This window comes from Lampetra planeri, chromosome 49, assembly GCF_965212315.1.
Source record: "Lampetra planeri chromosome 49, kcLamPlan1.2.h2, whole genome shotgun sequence".
NCBI lineage: Eukaryota > Metazoa > Chordata > Hyperoartia > Petromyzontiformes > Petromyzontidae > Lampetra > Lampetra planeri.
Window position 1 is genome coordinate 6,060,450 of NC_136155.1, and position 17,988 is coordinate 6,078,437.

General features: G+C 46.8%; 1 protein-coding gene across 1 annotated transcript in view; it reads left to right on the forward strand.

Annotated features, from left to right (window-relative positions):
- KCNT1 (potassium sodium-activated channel subfamily T member 1) overlaps positions 1–17,988 on the forward strand; it is a 153,122-nt gene that overhangs the window by 107,322 nt on the left and 27,812 nt on the right. Inside the window, exons 17-23 of the mRNA XM_078616014.1 lie at positions 27–259; positions 599–869; positions 4,225–4,330; positions 6,431–6,603; positions 9,567–9,638; positions 15,015–15,149; positions 16,905–17,016. Coding sequence (XP_078472140.1) covers positions 27–259; positions 599–869; positions 4,225–4,330; positions 6,431–6,603; positions 9,567–9,638; positions 15,015–15,149; positions 16,905–17,016 — 1,102 coding nt within the window. The remainder of the gene's footprint in view (positions 1–26; positions 260–598; positions 870–4,224; positions 4,331–6,430; positions 6,604–9,566; positions 9,639–15,014; positions 15,150–16,904; positions 17,017–17,988) is intronic.

The window sequence follows — 17,988 nt, forward strand, 5'->3', positions numbered from 1 at the left end:
ACAAATGCTCCGCTTGCTTTTCACAGGTACGGCGTGTGCCTGATTGGCGTGCGACAAGAGGACAAGCGGAGCATGCTGCTCAACCCGGGCCCCCGGCACATCATGGCCACCTCCGACACGTGCTTCTACATCAACATCACCAAGGAGGAGAACTCGGCCTTCATCTTCAAGCAGCACGAGCAGCAGAAGAAAGGCCTCTCCAATGGGTCGGCTACCAGAGGCGCTCGCATTCCCGTGCAGAGCATCCTCGCCTCCCTGGGTAACGTCTCCGTTGGCATTCTCCTACCGATACAAGTGTCCCACTCATCGCGCCTCCTTTTGATGGCTTGCCACGTGCCGCCGAAATTGATTTTTTTTCAGAAGCGTTTTTTTTATGTCATCAAACAACCCAGAATACTGTGGGAATAAATAAAAAAAGGGTAATAACTGAAATTTGTAATACTATTGATATCACAGTTGTGCTCCAACAATTCCTCTTTTCCCACCGGCACAATAGCGGGAGGGTTTACGAGGGTGGCACGTTTCACCAGGTGCCCCCAACATCTCAGCCGCACTAACTGAGCCACCACCGCCATGTCCGCCTCTCTACGCACCACAGGCTCGGTGGCGATGGACTTGCACGGCACGGAGCCCAGCCAGGCGGCCCCTCCGGTCGACGTGCACGTGCCAGCCGTGCCGGCGAGCGAGGCGGGGGCGGGCAGGAGCCTCTCGCTGCCCGCGGAGCGATCGGGCACCGGCAGACGGCCCAGCATTGCCCCCGTGCTGGAGGTCGCTGACCCTGTGCTGCAGGCCGAGCCCTCTGACCCCTTCAACGACCCCTCGGAGGATGAAGCGAACCAGTCGGACGAGGAAGGCACCGTGAACTTTGAGTAAGCCACGGACGTTAATGTGGAAGGCTTTTCGAAACGTTTTTGTCGTCCTCGTGAACAATGTTGGTTTCGAGCGTCATTGTTGCACATTGTTTCTGCCGTCTCTTGTCTTAAAAAGAGCTTCAATTTAGATGACGAAGTGAAGGCCCTAGCGCCAGCAGTGCCGTGTGCAAGAAATTGCAGGGCTGCACCTTTGTCTTTCCCAGAACAAACCTAACCGCATAATCTAAGTTCAATATAAAGTTGACAGTCTGAGCTGACAGTGGCACATAAACAAACAACAACCCACAACGTTTAATTTAACTATTCATTTATGCATTCATTTTTTTGCGAGGTCCCCCCCCCCCTCCACACATATTGCATGATTGCCTAAAGCATGACTGAATTATAATGACAATTATATGTACGTAAAAAAACAGTAGCCTGATGATGCTCCCATGGTTTGCAGCACTAAACCCCAACACAAAGAAGAACATAACTAGGAATATCATACACGTATGTAATGTATGTTGAACTTCTTTCACATCGTACGTAGCCAACCCTGCTAATCGGCAGTGTGGGGGGAAGGACAACAAACTAAACACAAACATAGACGATGTCTTCTACTTATGTCCGTCTCTCCACATAGCGAAATAAAAGTATTTCTTACATAACCCATTGGCCTCACTGCACTCTGGGAATGCTTACTTTCAGAAGCGTTGATTCAGTACAAGCCAACTCTGGACTGGTGTCGACATTTAGTGTTTTGTCAGCAGGCTTTTCTTGAATCACCGCTGGCGAATTGGCAGACTGTTATAGGCAAGAACCCTCTCATTCAGATATGGGTACTGATTAATGAATATGTTACCCGACTCATCGGCTAATCAATCACTTCAGTGTTTTAATTGTCTGAACACGAATGATTGTGAGAGCTGGGTTTGCGTGGTCCAGTAGCCTTGCGAGTTAACGCTTCACTCTCTGCCACTGGTCCAGGTGTCAGTTGTCAGAACTCTTTGCTGAAGCTTTTGTGGTCTGGTGCCACCAGGGTTTGGGTTTGATAGAGCCTCGCAGACGGTGTTGGACCTGGCTCATGTTAAAACAGTGGTTGTCCTGATGGTCAGCGAGCCTGGTCACCCTTTCCATCACTGTTGTTATAATATATTCATGTGTGGTTTTAGATCATATTTTACTATGTCGTCAATATTTAATGCACACTGCGGTGGCGGCAAGATGGTATAAATATGGATGTTTTCATTTCACAATGTAAACGCCGATAACTCAAATGAACCAGACCGTGCCCCAAAGCATGGTGAAATCAGAGCCACATTCATGAAGTTTTTATTGAGATAAAAATTAAGCAACCAAAAAATGCAATCGCTGGTATTCACGAATGATTATGTGCCAAAGGCATGAAGGTGCACACATAACAGTTACCCTGTTATGAATGTGAACTGAGCACATGTATCAATACCCGTGCCCTACAAAGGAAGATTATGTAACAGGTGACATTTTGAGCAATGGCACTTCTTCGCCTGTTTGCTATCAAAGAGCCATGGACTGAAATGTCACCTTTTTCCTAATTACGTAGTGTTTCCTCTTGTCGGGCAGTATCATTGACGAATGTGTGCGTTGCTTGTGCACCACTGCCAACGCAAGATCACCTTTTGCTCTGTTTGTCCAATACCAGACAGTGCTCCTTCCTGCCTACTAAAGAGTGATTCACTCGCCTGTCAATCATCCAATGCATCAGAATCATAATCTTTATTTAGGCTGGAGGAGTAACCCTATGAGTTGTCCAGTATGGGTGGGTCAGCAGTGCGCGTATTCAATTCACAACTCAGAGCATAGCTGTACCTGATTTATAAAAAAATAAAAATGTAATATTAAGCATCAAGGCATAGACATGATTCTACTTATGAGAAAAGGTTTTCCCCATTTTTCTGGCATCAAAACAGGTGTTGAGATGTTAAAACACCAAACTGAAACCTTTCACAAGGAATCATGTCTGCATTAACCACAATACTTGTGGTCAGAATGCAAACAAAAAAACATACTCTGATAATATATGCATTGTCTTTGAAACTGATTGGTCCACACCAGAGACAGCTTTCGTTTGAGCCTAGTCTCAAAACGGTGTTATACCAGAGGACGCCAAAAGGCGTACAGCACAAAGTCAACGCACTATCAGAGTAATGAGAGCTTCAGGGTGAGCAGCAACATCATTGGACCTCCTTTGCCAGTACCAAAATATGAGAAGAGGTTTTCCCCTTTTTTTGTTGCCATGATGATGCTACTTACGGCAGGTCAAGTACCGGAAACGGCAGTAGTATCTTGGACATGTAACCAGGATGAACGGTGACCCATCTTCAAAGGGATGGTGATGGAGGGAACGTCGGAAGGTCCAAGCGGGCAGTGGAGGTCCTCGATCTGCCTGACGACAAAACATCAAACGCTGGACGGGATGAACGCTAGCTCAGTTGAAAGATGGACAGAGAGAAGTGGAGAGACACTGCATGGAGATTCAAACCAAGAGACGGGCATGCCTCAATGGTTCGAAAGGCCAAGGGACTAAGAATAAATATAATATGATGGGTTTTTTTGGGCCACATTTGGCGAGCTGTAGGTGTGTACCAGGTTGGATAAGTTCATCCATCAACATTGATTTGTATGCTCAGGGTGCAAGTATTGAATTGTGTGTGGGTTAAAATCAATTACTAATGATTTTTTTCTCTCTCAAAAATTACAAATATGATAATGCATGACTTGTGGTGGTGCGGTGTTGAACTTACTGTGCTATCAACTATGCCACCTAAGGTCAATTCCCGGCCGTGTCTAGCAACAACAGTGAATAATATGTGACCTGATCCTGGGGGCACTCCTCCCTTTTATCGACCCGCACTGACCAGCATGGTGAAGTATGGTTAAAAAACGTGACTGACATGGCATGGGGAGGCCTTCATCCAAAAGTGAATGGATCATGGCTGATGATCACGATGACGATGATAATGATTCCTTTGTGTACCTTGACAGGATAACGCTGTCTCACTCGCCACTCAGTGTGTGTTGATGTGTACGTGTCTGGAGAGTGGTGGCGCAGTGATAAGTGCGCTGCGCTACGAACCCGGCGACTCGAGTTTGATTTCCCGCTCATGGCCAACACCAGTGACAATTAATTATCTGAGCGGTGTGTAAACATCGCCACAAGGGAAACAAACCCAGTCGGGGAGTGGTGCTGGCCACCCACACCTTTGTGTGCCATGCCGGCTACTCGCTAACAGCACTTGCCCCAACAGTCCGTGACGGCGGCTATATGGGTGATCTGTGTTTGATCATCTTTGTGTGCGGTGCGTGTGTTTGTGGACTGTTATTGTCATAGCCGGGTAAAAGGTTACCCACCCAACTCCCCGTACATCGGCAGCTCTCCCACGCTGTGCCATCTGCTGAGGAAGAGGGCTCCGTTCTGTTGCCTTCGGTTGGATAAGGTCAGTGTGTATCAGGGGTCGCAAACGGGTTTTGATTCCTTACCCGTACCCGGCCGCACCAGGGTCGCAAACGGGTACCCGTACCCGGCCGGGGGTAGGGTACGGGTTACCCGGGTTTCCCGGGTTACCCGGGTTACCCGTACCCTACCCGATACCCGGCCGGGTACGGGTAGCCGGGTATCGGGTAGGGTACGGGTATCGGGCAGAGGTGTGGACTCGAGTCATGTGACTTGGACTCGAGTCAGACTCGAGTCATGAATTTGATGACTTGCGACTCGACTTGGACTTGCATAACAATGACTTTGTCCCACCTCTGAGATGTGGACTCGAGTCATGTGACTTGGACTCGAGTCAGACTCGAGTCATGAATTTGATGACTTGCGACTCGACTTGGACTTGCATAACAATGACTTTGTCCCACCTCTGGTATCGGGTACCCGATTGTGACCTCTGGTGTGTATGCAAGCATGCAGAATTCATAGCCCACAAACTCATGTTTGCAACAGACCACAGTGCTGAAATTGTATTCGTGAGGATAAAGGTTAAGTCGAAACTGAAAGACAGAAAAAAAACATTGCCTCAACACACATGGTGTAAAATCCACATTTCCAAAGGAAAAATACAAAATAGAAATGTCTCACTTCTCAATTAAGCCTTGGGTGGAGCAGCCCTGCGCCAGCAGTAAAGATTCCACATTCCTATGGCAGGGATCATTATTTCCATAGCACAACCATTGTTAATTTCCCACAAAGTGGTAAATGTATTATTTCCCCATTAAAGGAATAATGAATGGCCTTGAGTCAACCCCCGACTGGGATTTTAACTCTCAACCTTTTGCATAGCTGTCAACCCATGAGGCTTACCCCGTATTCTTGTACAGGGAAATTGAGTTTTCAGGTCCACACGGCGTACAGCCGTTTCAATACGGGCAAAAAATAAGAATTAGTTTAATCCTTCATAATGTTCTGTGTTTATTGTTGTACATTTACAACATGAGTGTGTGCATCAACATATCAAGCAAGCAGCATCAGCATGCAAGATCACAGACAGTAGCATTATATTTAGCATCATTGACACCAATTGTCAAAATTAATAAATAAACCAGTTTTTCTTTAGTCACATCATTTTTGTCTGAGAATTAGGTTTTCCTCTTTTTTTCTGGCAACAAAACAGCTGTGTTACAATGTTAAAACACCAAACTGAAACCTTTTACAAGGAATCATGTCTGCATTAACAACACGTACTTGTGGTGAACATGCAAACAACATGCTCTAATAATATATGCATTGTCTGGTCTTACACTGGTAAGATTGGCCGTGTCGGATGGTGGAGGGTTACGACACATTTATAAATAACGCGATCTGACCCAAAAACTTATATTATGAATAATATTGGTCGCGAAAGCCTACGTGTTAAACAGAGCATGTTTGTTTGCATGCAACACCACAGGTACGTGTGGTTATTGCAGACTCGATTCCTTGCAAAAAGCTTCTATTTGGTTTTTAAACATCTCAACACCTGCTTTATTGCCAGAAAGGGTAAAACCTATTCTTGTTTTTTTTCATACGAAGATATTTCGAAACTCCAGATCTCGGGAACTACCACTTTACACTGTTCCACATTTACCTATCTCCTCTATTCAAACAAATTGGTGTCGTTACAAGCTTGCACAAGCCCGATAATTGCTACACACATCTTACATGATGTCGGGGGTGCAGTTTTAAATTAAGATAGATATCTTGGTGTGCGTAGGTGTGTGTGACCCACATGAGATGGAGAGCACCGATTCAAATTAAGATAAAGCTATCGTGCATGCAAAACAGTGGGGTGCCACGGTGGTGAGATGTTAACTACCTCGCCTAGTTTACAGAGGGTCGTCGGTTTGATCACGACACAGACGCCTGTATATTTAGAGTTTGCATGTTTTCCTCGTGGTCGTGTGCATTTTTTGTCCGGTACCTCCGGTTTTTCCCTCTACATTTAGAGTATTTGGCTGCTAAATGTCCACGTGATGATGAGCCACTTTGTCGAGCTATCATTTGTGGCCAGGTCGCTTCTGAAAATCTTCACGGCCGTTTGCCGTGTCTCTCCTCCCGGCAGGGCTGCGAGCACTACAGCTATGAGGATGCCAAGGCCTACAGCTTCAAGAACAAGCTGATCATTGTGTCGGCGGAGACGGCGGGCAACGGCCTCTACACGTTCATCGTGCCACTGCGGGCCTACTACCGACCCCACAGGGAGCTCAACCCAATCGTGCTTCTGCTCGACAACCCGTAAGGGCGTGCCGGGCACATGCACGGTGGGGCCCGTGGGCACGCTCACGGTGGGATCGTGGACAACATGCCTGTTTTACAATTGGTGCTCACTACTCGCTCATGGTTTAGAAACAGTGTCATTTAACAGGCAAAATGAAAACAAAAACTGAAAAGCGTGTTGAAGTAAACAAATGTGGAGTGATACACGTTTGGAATGACGCTGAGAGGCAGGAGGAGGCACACATGCATTCGAGAACGTACGCCGGTTAATGACATAATTCAACCTGTGAAGAAATGTCAGTGGGGCTTGGGTAGAAAGCTTGGTGAGAAAGGATGATGGCCGATGTCCAAAAAATAACACGTGCAGATGCTCGGTGGATTAGTCTATCTCAGCACCATGAGAGATGGGGGACGGTTTGGGAAGCCTTCATCCAGCAGTGGATGGATCATGGCTAATGATGATGATGGCGACAAATAATAAAAGTACTGTACAGTACAGGTTTACTCCAAAATATGATACGGTCGATGTGGATTTAATTTAAAGGCTGAAGTTGTCCTGCTATTGTGCACGGCATTTTAGTGAGTGGGAAACTGTTAGTGAGTTTGACAAACAGCAGTTTTGTCAAACCTCCAGCTACATATCCACATACTACATTATCATTCAGGAACATCTTTGAAGAAATTAAATTTCACCGGGAAAGATATTTTCTCCACATTTTATGTTTTTTCTCATTCGGAAAGCTTTTAACGTCGACAATTAAGCAAGTGAAACAAAACATGCAAGTGAATGATTTGCTGCTGCTGCTGCTAAGTTAATTGGAACCCCATGCTGATCGGTAATGTATTCAAAGTGGCAATCGCCAATGTACAATCCAATGAATGCCTCTCCGATGTGTTAATGGATTTGTACCACTTCGGCTGTGACGGTCCCACCTGATGACGGAGACTTGTGTTGCCTCCGAAACGTCGTGATTTTTGCTTTTTGTTTATTTTATTTTCATTAATTTTGATATTTTACCTACGTGACTTTACCGAAAAAACCTAAGAATATGATTCCTTGCAGTCACGAAAGCTTCAAATCTAGAATTACTTTGTACCACTTGTTATTCCGCGTGGTGTCCAACACTTCGCTCCATGTGCCGGTCAACACCTTCGTGAACTATGATTTTACTTCAGCGTTTTGTTCACCCGGGAAAGCCTCACTGAGTCTCATGGCTCTTTCAAGAGGGTCCGGATGATTGTCATGGAGATTCCAAATTGAGAAATGTGCAGGTGAGTTTCTAACAGATCAAGTTTTGACCATGATGCCGGGGCACCGTGGCCCACTCTTGCGAATGACGCCGCATGGTCATTCAGCGTCCACTGCGAAGCAGACAGCGCAGATTGTTACAGTTCATGCACCCGTGGCGTGAACCAGGGCGGCCGCTGGCTTGGAACCGTGGACCTCTGCAGCAAGTGGCAAATGTGCTACCGCAAGGCCACTTTGCCTCACGAATAATACTGGTAGGAACCTCCTGGTTACACCAGCCCACAGGGGATTATTGTGTCCGTCGTGCAGGGAGGGGCTGGGTGGGGAGAGAGGGGTTGGGTGGGGAGGGTGTGGGGGGGCTGGGTGGGTTGGGTGGGGCTGGGTGGGGAGGGGAGGGGCTGGGTCGGGAGGGTGGGGCTGGGTGGGGGTTGGGAGGGGTGGGGCTGGGTGGGGAGGGGCTGGTCACCCCGTGGTGCCCTTATAAAACTCAACGTTTAACCTACTCACGCCGGCTTGTGCCCGCCCTCACAGTCGGGCATATTTGCGAAATACACCACGCCGCCGTTTACCCTGGCCATTGACCGAGCAACCCAACGTTCCTACCAGCTCCCTCCGCCACGAATGTGTTTGACAATAATTCGGACTGAATAAATCATAATTCAATTGGAAATCATTCAAAGCAACATGCGGTACAAACCGAAAACGCACAGGAGGGATATACAGCACAACCGTCAAAGCGACGCGGCTCTTTGAAAGAAGCGGAAGTTTTGTCATTGGCATTGTGTGGTAATTAGTGGTGTTGCTGTGAAAACAACTTTGAGGTGGTACACCGTGACGCCCTTTAAACAATGACAATTTTAATTGCAGTGCTCAGCCCTAGGGTGCCTCTGACCTCTGCTGAATTGAAACAAACAAAAACACGTCGGTAAAATATGTTCCAGATGGCACGCGTGAGTTAGGCGACGTTTTGTATTCGCAATGTTCCGACTCGAGAGAGACATGCTCCCGCGTTGGCAATAGTCAGTTAAATTGTCAGTGCATTTCCTTTCACAGCGAGTCTGGAGTCATTGCGTCGGTCCTACGCCTTGGCTCCCACCCAACTCCCCCGCCCAGAGCACTGCCTGCCACGTGTTCTGATGAGCAGCGTTAATGACTGTGAGCACGGTGGATTATGGGCCACGGTGCAGTTGTACCTATTTCACGCACATCATCAAAACAAGAGTCTGCCTGACTGTTAGCAAATAGCACCAAATTCACCTGATCTCGCAACAGCTCGGAAACAAAGGAGACGGTGGTGAGATGTTTACTACCTCGCCTGGTATACAGGAGAAGGTAATGAATGCTGTTCACTTTTATATAGATGGTACTACCCCCTCCCCATCCCTCCCCTCCGACCCCCCCCCCCCCCCTTTCTCCCCCCATAGGGCACCGCAGTGCCGAGATGTTAACTACCTCGCCTGGTATGCAGGAGGTCGTGGGTTCGATCCCGACCCTGACGCCCATACATTTGGAGTTTGCATGTTCTCCCCGTGGTCGCTTAGCTTTCAATATCCGATTGGTACGGTTGGCTACGTACGGTGCAACATAACGTGCGACGTACGTGCGTACATCTGACAAGATCGAGCAAATTGTGGTTTACGTGGTTATAGACAGCCTGTTGCCTGCGTCTTGTGTATTCGTTTTGTTGTGCCTCCAAGCTTAAACTTGCTCCCACTTGTGATGCCGTCCACAGACCTGACTGCCACTTTCTGGAGGCTATTTGCTGTTTCCCCATGGTGTACTACATGGTCGGATCCATCGACAAGTAAGTTCTCACACACTCTTTGGCACAAATTAAACGAAACGAAAGTCAAATTAGGTGCAGTATCGAAGTTAACGCGACGGGGTTTGTTTTGTGCAGGCATTGGTAACTGGGCTGAGACCATCCACTCTCTGTAACAGTGGTTCTTAACCTTTATTGCAGCCATGCACCCCTTTGGTTCTCACTTTTTGATAATGTTAACAAATGCATGCAATGGTGGAGCCAGGATTCTCAGGTAGGGGGGGGTGCAACCCCTCCAGCAATAAAAAATTATAGGAGTTGTTAGTAAGTAAGAACTTGTCCCTCGCTTTTTATTCGACGCGTGTGCGGCGATGGCGCTGCCATCGATCGAGGGTCGAATTCGAACCGTGTGTGATCGGCATCGCGCTCGCTGAAGGTGTTTGCCTTCAGGGAAGTCGTGTGCTGTATACGCAACTGCGCACAATTCTGTGAGTCACTTATAACTGCTTTGCCGTTACTTATTGCCAATTATGGACTCAGACTATTGTCCTATCATCTCATAGAGTCCCTGGCACGTAGTAATGTGCTACACAGTGACAGTGGGGGTCGCAAAATGCCGATTTATTACTAATAAACCCCAATGATCTGATCGAAATTACCCGTGCTTAATTTGTGTTTCGATGATTTACCTTCGAAAAAAATCTGCCCACGTCTCGCACCCCCAAGGGGTGCGTGTACCCCAGGTTAAGAACCGCTGCTCTGTACGACAGAACCCAGTTGAATCACAGCCAGCTGCCTGCATTTTGAACCCAGGATCTCTGCATTTCCAGCTCAGTGGAAGCCCTTCTGCCGGTGGTGGCACGAGCAAGACATTGCAGGGCTGTAATTTTACCTTCCAATTCTGAGTCGAGTGCTCTCACCACGTAACCGCCCGGCCAAACAAGCGAGGGGAGGCGGGGAATTGGTACCTGCAGCCTCGCAGGCTTAATATTCCACAGCGCCTGCGTGACACTTTGCCCCGCGTTATTCACACCTCCTTGGTGTGCTCAGGTGAATCAGACTGGACCTGTGTGGACACACGAAGCGCATGCCTCATTGACCACTCGACATTTGTATTCACGGCGGGACCGAGTTTTGTCGGAGGCGGTCGGAATTTAGATTAACCATGTCTGGCTTCGTCAGTAGCCATTAACAAATGCATATGCGTGCAGGCACCTACTTGGAGATGAACGTAGTTTTAATTAAGTTTAATGCTCATTAATCTGGGCAGCAAAACGCATGTGAATTTTCTTACAAGTTGGGGTGTGGGTGCAGTGATTAGTGCGTTGCGCTACAAACCCGGCGACCCGGGTTTTAATTCCTGCTCACGGCCAACACCAGTGACGATTACTGGAACCAGGTCGACTTGGCCTCAAATGGTACCTGGTGCGATGTGTAAACATCGCCACGAGGGAGACAAAGGCGGCTGGGCGTAGTGCTGCCCACCCACCCCCCTCGTGTACCATGCTGGCCTTAATTCGGTTCTCACTAACAGATCTTACCTCAACAGTCTGTGAAAGGCTTGCAGAGGATCTTTGTTTTGTATGTTTATGCACACTGCTGTGTGGAGTGATGTACACACTGTCTATGAACGCGATGACCTGAGTTCGAATCCCAACCCTGGCTGCCATCATTGGCCCTGATCAACTCACATAAACCAGCATTCAAAGCAATGGTCCTCCACGCCTTCATCCAGCAGTGGATTTTAAAATGGCTTTAAATTATAATCACTATTATTAGTAATCCGATTACAATGCCGAATTCACAATCAATATTGTGTGCATACATATCAGCCGAGCATCCCTCCAGGTCAGTCAAAATGAGTAACGCTTTGTGATTCGTCAGAAACCATTTTGTCGATCGCCTTACGAATGGACTGGCCCCCAACCTTTGGAACGTGGAATTTGTCCCACTGTTAGTGGCTCGTAGCCACCGACGGAGATAATTGCGAGCGCTGCCCCTTCATTAATTTCACGTGGGGAAGTTTTTTTGTTCACGGCACCACTGATTAACGAGACCGAGAAAGCACTATCGATACAACTGCCAATACATTGAACTTCCCTCACAACAGCACCAGGTGATGCGCCTTTTATGATGCCAGCAGGCAGCTGACGTTTGCAACTCAAAAGGGCCTTTGTGTAATCATGCCACCCTCTGGCAGGATTTGTTACACAGTTTAGGCATGCAAGTTAGCCAGCGCAAGCTTCAAATCTCCAGAAACATTCGCCTGTGCATTCTTGATTGCATTATATTGCAGAATCTTGATCAAATTTGCCTTAATGTGCACGTAACTTGCCGGAGTGACTTGGGGTTCTGCAAAACGCGGACCTTATGACTCGGATGGAATGGAGTTGTGAGGCCAGGAGCTTTTGTGAGGAATAAAATGTGGATCGAAAAAAAATATTCAAATAATTTACCTGCATAATCTGTTGGGATGGAACATTTAATTTTCAAGGATATCCAGTGTCAAGTTATATGTACATAGCAAGCACACCACCTTCCCTGGAATACAGGAGGTCTTGGGTTTGATCCCAACCCTGACACCTGTATATTTTGAGTTTTCATGTTCTCCCCATGGTCGTATGGATTTTTGTCTTCAGAGTCCTCTGGTTTTTTCCCTCCACATTAAGAAACATGTATTTAGAGTATTTGGCTCCAATACATTTCCACATGATAAGCCACTTTTATTGAACTATCATTTTTGGCCAGATCACTTCTGAAAAGGGGCATTTGTATATAGCTCAGTGGGCCTTACCTGGTAAAAGAAAAACAAATACATGACACGTATACAAACATGTTTGAAATCTCCAACAAATAGAGTGCATGCTTATCCGGTGTCAAATACATTTGCGCGGCGTCAAGAAGAGGAACGCGATGGTCCAGGCGTCACTCGTGAAAATCACAGCGGAGATCGAGCTCACAAGCAACCTGGTGATGCACACCGCTAGTTGTTCAAATGCAATTTGCTTCAGCTGCACAGGTTAGAAATGTAATGTGTTACAGCAGTAGGCTTTACCCTTCCCGTCAAGAATTTAGGGAGGTGCTAAGATTTTCAAACACCACAGTGACACTTATCATCGTGACGTAAAGTCTGCATTAGCCACACATACTTGTGGTAAAACGTGCAAACGAAGATGCTTTGATAATGTATGCATTTTGATTTAAAGCTTTCGTGACTGCAGGGATTCATATTTTTGTTTTTTTCGGTAAAGTCACGTAGAAGGGAAACAATAAAATGAAAAAATAAAAAATTCTCACAACGTTTCGACTGCAACACAAGCAATCGTCATCAGGTGTGAAATCCACAGCAAGAAAATTTGAAAAAAAGTGGTGCTTGTGTTGCAGTCGAAACATCGCGAGAATTTAATTGTTTTTCATTATTTTATTATTTAATTGTTTCTCTTCTACGTGACTTTACCGAAAGAACCAAGAATATAATGTATGCATTGCCCTTTAAATGTATTGGCCTAACACCAACAATGTGAGACGGCAGATTGCCAATGGGCCAACAGCACAAAGACAAAGCAAATGTCAAAGCATTCATAGCTCTAGTCGAGCAGTTATATACTGGCAAACATAATCCCATAATATAATGTTTTAAGTCCTTGGATTACCTTACCGCCAACCACGTGAAACTTTAGCTTGGTGTCGGAGACGTGCACTTCAACACTCAATCACCAGGCTCTGTTTACAGAAGTACAGCATCAAGGTCGTTATCTCATGCACAGGAGACTTGGCATTTTATTGCATTTACAATTCAAAGCTCTCTAGGCGCGCGTGGCAATAATAATTTACAATTGTAAGGCACATTTAATCTGTAACCCCCCAATGAATGCCCTCTGTGCCCTCATCAGTCAGAGTGCAGTGAAATGTTGACTTAAAGCTTTCGTAACTGCAGGAATTCATATTCTTGGGTCTTTCGGTAAAGTCACATAGATAGGTTCCTATCGACGTGAATATAAGAGCACAGTGAGTTCATTGCGATGAGTTCACTGTACTCAATTCAAGAACCGTAACACATTCCTGCGGAGGGAGCTGGTAGGAAACGTTGGGTTGCTCGGTCAATGGCCAGGGTCAACGGCGGCGTGGTGTATTCCGCAAATAATCCCGAATGTGAGGGCGGGCACAAGCCGGCATGAGTAGGTTAAACGTTGAGTTTTATAAGGGCACCACGGGGTGACCAGCCCGTCCCCACCCAGTCCCACCCCTCCCACCCCCCACCCAGCCCCACCCTCCCCACCCAGCCCCTCCCCACCCTCCCCACCCAGCCCTTCCCCACCCTCCCCACCCAGCCCCTCCCTGCACGACGGACGGACACAATAATCCCCTGTGGGCTGGTGTAACCAGGAGGTTCCTACCAGTATAATGCTTGATCTAATACACCTACAATAGTGCTGTCTGTAACTCGTGGCTTGGTGTTTTCGACCTTCGGGTCTTTGATCAGCAATCGTGATGATATAAATATTTTTAGTTTTCCGTAATAAAAAAATCGGTACGATGCGTTGCTCATAAACCTCCACTCCTAAGTCGCCTCTTCTCGGTGCACATTATCTCCTTTGTGAGCTGTTAACCTACAGACAGTCGCATGCGTTGGTGCGCTGCATCGCGGAAATTGATAACATGAAACATGGGCAGCTGAGAAATCGACTTGCCAAGGACTCTCAGCCCCTTAAATCTCAAACACTATACTGTAGACTCATCGCTGTTTTCATTACCTATGAAACTGCATGTGCACCGGTTGATTATGTGATGATCTGCAGGGGTAATTGAACCCCCTGTGCATTGCAATGACACGGTTTTAAGATTGCATCTAAACATACAGCCATGCTGCACGTTACTTGCTCAATGGTCAGGACGAAGATGGAGAATGATGATGATACGACTGATGACGATGCTGATGCTAATTACACCGAAGATATCGAGTGACAATGACGGCGACAACGACAATTATGCCGATAAAAATTGTGACAATGCTGATGACGACGAGAATAATGACGGTGCTGATGATGACCCGGACGGTGCCGACAGCGATGACGTCGTCGATGACAATTTAACGATGCCTCTGATGACGACGACGACGATGATCCATTTGCTTTGCACAACGCGTCGCTCATAATCAACGTTTTTGGGTTTAGATCGCGTTATTTATAAATGTGTCGTAACCCTCCACCACCCGACACGGCCAATCAGTAAAAAAAGTGTCACGTTGACAAAAGACAAATAGTTCACTGCTTTAGCCCACCGGTGTGTTGAAGCGTGAAACCACAACATTTACAATTTGAGTACGACGTTTCGCTGGTAATTGCATCCAGCACCATCGGGCAATTCGCGTTGCCGATTGCGCTCTCCGCCGTCCTCTTCCACTGCTCTCGCCATCAGCCTGGACAACCTGCTGCAGTGCGGCATCATCTACGCGGACAACGTGGTGGTGGTGGACAAGGAGAGCACCATGAGCGCCGAGGAAGACTACATGGCAGACGCCAAGACCATCGTCAACGTGCAGACCATGTTCAGGTGGGGCGCCGACGCGCTGGCGAGTACCCTGGCTCTCTCGCAGGAGGTCATGGGTTCGATCGCGACCCTGACGATGCCGATGTGTACTTGAAGTTTGCGCGTTCTCCTGCCCCCCCTTCCCCCTGCTCTTTCAATCGAATCCCGAATGTGTTTTTCTCACTTGTTTTGGCAGCTGTCATTTATCCAAATTGAATTGTTACGTTGTCCGGCGCAGTGTGCGTCAAGTTTAGACACAACTGCAACTTGATTTATTCACGTTTGCCACTGCCAGGAAGACGACACGACACTTCTACACATAGTAAAACATAATAAAGAATAAAAAAGCTTTCCCGCTCGAAAGAACATCTCTCGTTTACAGCCCTCTGACCCACTGGTGGGAATTGCACCTTCCTATAGCAGGGGCGAGTCTATCCATAGGACAACTGCTGTTGACATTTCCACAAGGTGGTACTCATTATATCAACTGCAGATAGATGATGGGCTGAGTCAACCCCCCCCCCCCCCCCAAACTGGATTCGAATCCATTCCTTCCGCTTGCAAGCCTCGAACTCTGTCACCGAGTCACCAGGGTTCGGCAAATGACCCAGACGGAAATGTCAATCCTACGCGTCGATCGAGACGTCGCGAGGAAGCATTACTGTATGTTGTACGACAAACGCTGCAATTATTGCTTCGATAAACACTCATTAAACATTAAACAGATAATCACCGTGGCGGATAGGGAACAGCGTTCAATTTGAGTCTTTGAGCACTGTGCGGCCCTATTTGTCGGGGGCAGCAGAGTGCGACCACATTTTGACAAAGTGGTTGATTGGGAATCGGGCAATTTTCCTACTTGGCATTCGGCGTAAGTGGAGCTTTTGCTTTGTCTGATGCCTTCTCCTCACCGAGCGAAGAGCTGGACGGGGGATACGGGGCTGCTACACCGTGCTCCACCTACATCGCCATGTGGGAGGTAGGGGTGCAGAAGATGGGATAGTGAGGCTGCTTATTCGATCCCAGCCTACAGGGAAAAATATTTGCGTCTATGCCAAGGTGGTTATTTATTTGTATGTGTGTACGTCGAGTGTTCCCGCGTTATCCACGAACTCGCTGTCCGCGATTTTGGCTGTCCGCAAATCGCATCTGAAACTCTACACGACTGCATCTCGAGAGAGAGAGAGAAAGAAAGTGATGAGATAAAGTGATGAGAGAGAACGTGATGTGAAAAAGTGTTACTTTTCACGTATTTAACAGCTTATTTACGTATTTATTTAAGGCAATTCATTAAACGGATAGATTTTCAGAGGTCAATATCATTATCCGCAAAATTTGCTATTCATGAGCATCTCCAGAACGTATCCCTCGAGGATAACGAGGGAATGCGGTATGCAATATTAGTGTTTTACTCAAAAAATATAAAGATGAAACACTTTTGTTTTCTTAGTTATCATATGTGCTGCTAGTGTCATGTTCCAAATTTTGACAGATTTAAAACAAAATTACATGCAAACTACCCAATTGGATAATTCAAGTGCTATAAAGAAGGGCCATATTATGGTCACGCAGTGTTATTGACGAACGTGTTGAGTTTTTTGTTTGTTAATTTTGCTTGTGCAACACCGCCGATGCAGCATCACCAACTAATTGTGCAAAAAAGAAAACATCCCTCCCCAATGTGGAACAAATGTGAACTATACTCGCTTGTGAAACGTAGCTCTTCGTGATAGCAATGCGCTATTAAACGTACTCGCGATATGATTCGATTGTCCGCAGGCTGTTCTCCAGTCTCAGCATCATCACAGAACTCACGCACCCGGCCAACATGCGCTTCATGCAGTTTCGAGCCAAGGACTGCTACTCACTCGCTCTCTCCAAACTAGAGAAGGTAATGAATGCTGTTCACTTTTATACAGATGGTATTACGCCCTCCCCATCCATCCCCTCCACCCCCCACTTCTCCCCCCATAGGGCACTGCAGTGCCGAGATGTTAACTACCTCGCCTGGTAGGCAGGAGGTCGTGGGTTCGATCCCGACCCTGACGCCCTATATTTGGAGTTTGCATGTTCTCCCCGTGGCCGTGTGGGTTTTTCTCTGGGTCCACCGGGTTTTCCCTCCACATTTCAAAACAAACGTTGATAGTGTTTGACTGTTATCAAGCTCTACTTGATAAGCCACTTCGTTAAGCTATCAGTTGTGGCCAGATAGCTTCTGAAAACGAGCGATATAGCTCAGTGGGCCTTACCTGGTAAAATTAAAATAGTTTTAAAAAGTTTAGTTTTAATAGTTTAGTTGATAGTGTTGCGATCAAAACGTCGTGATTGGTTTTATTTGATTTCTACCTACGTGACTTTTTTGAAAGAACCAAAGAGTATGGATTCCTGCAGTCACGAAAGCTTCAAATCAAGAATGACACCCACTGTTTACAACCCACAAACTAGTATTTATTTCATGAACCCCGAAATGATGATGGAATACTTAGACCTCTGAGCTGAATTTTAACTCATATAAGCGTCAAGTTTTGTGTGTCAGCATCCACACCTCCATCGTTATTGGGAGTAGAAGCTTTCGAAAATCAGTCATACGTCTCCCAACGGTCGAGTGTTACATTTGTTTGTTTAAACTCAGACACATGTTCCAATGATGATAGATTCATTGCGCGCAGATGTCAAATTGTACACGTGAATATTTGGGAACTTAAAGGGGGCAACGAGAGGCTGACGATTAAGAATCTCTGTGATGGACGTGGTGTGTCCGTCCAGAACGCCCTGTTCGTCTTCACCGACCCTACTTAAATAATGAGGCACACTGAGAAGAAACAGCATCTGTGTGCTGCTTGTATTCAAACATCCAATCCAA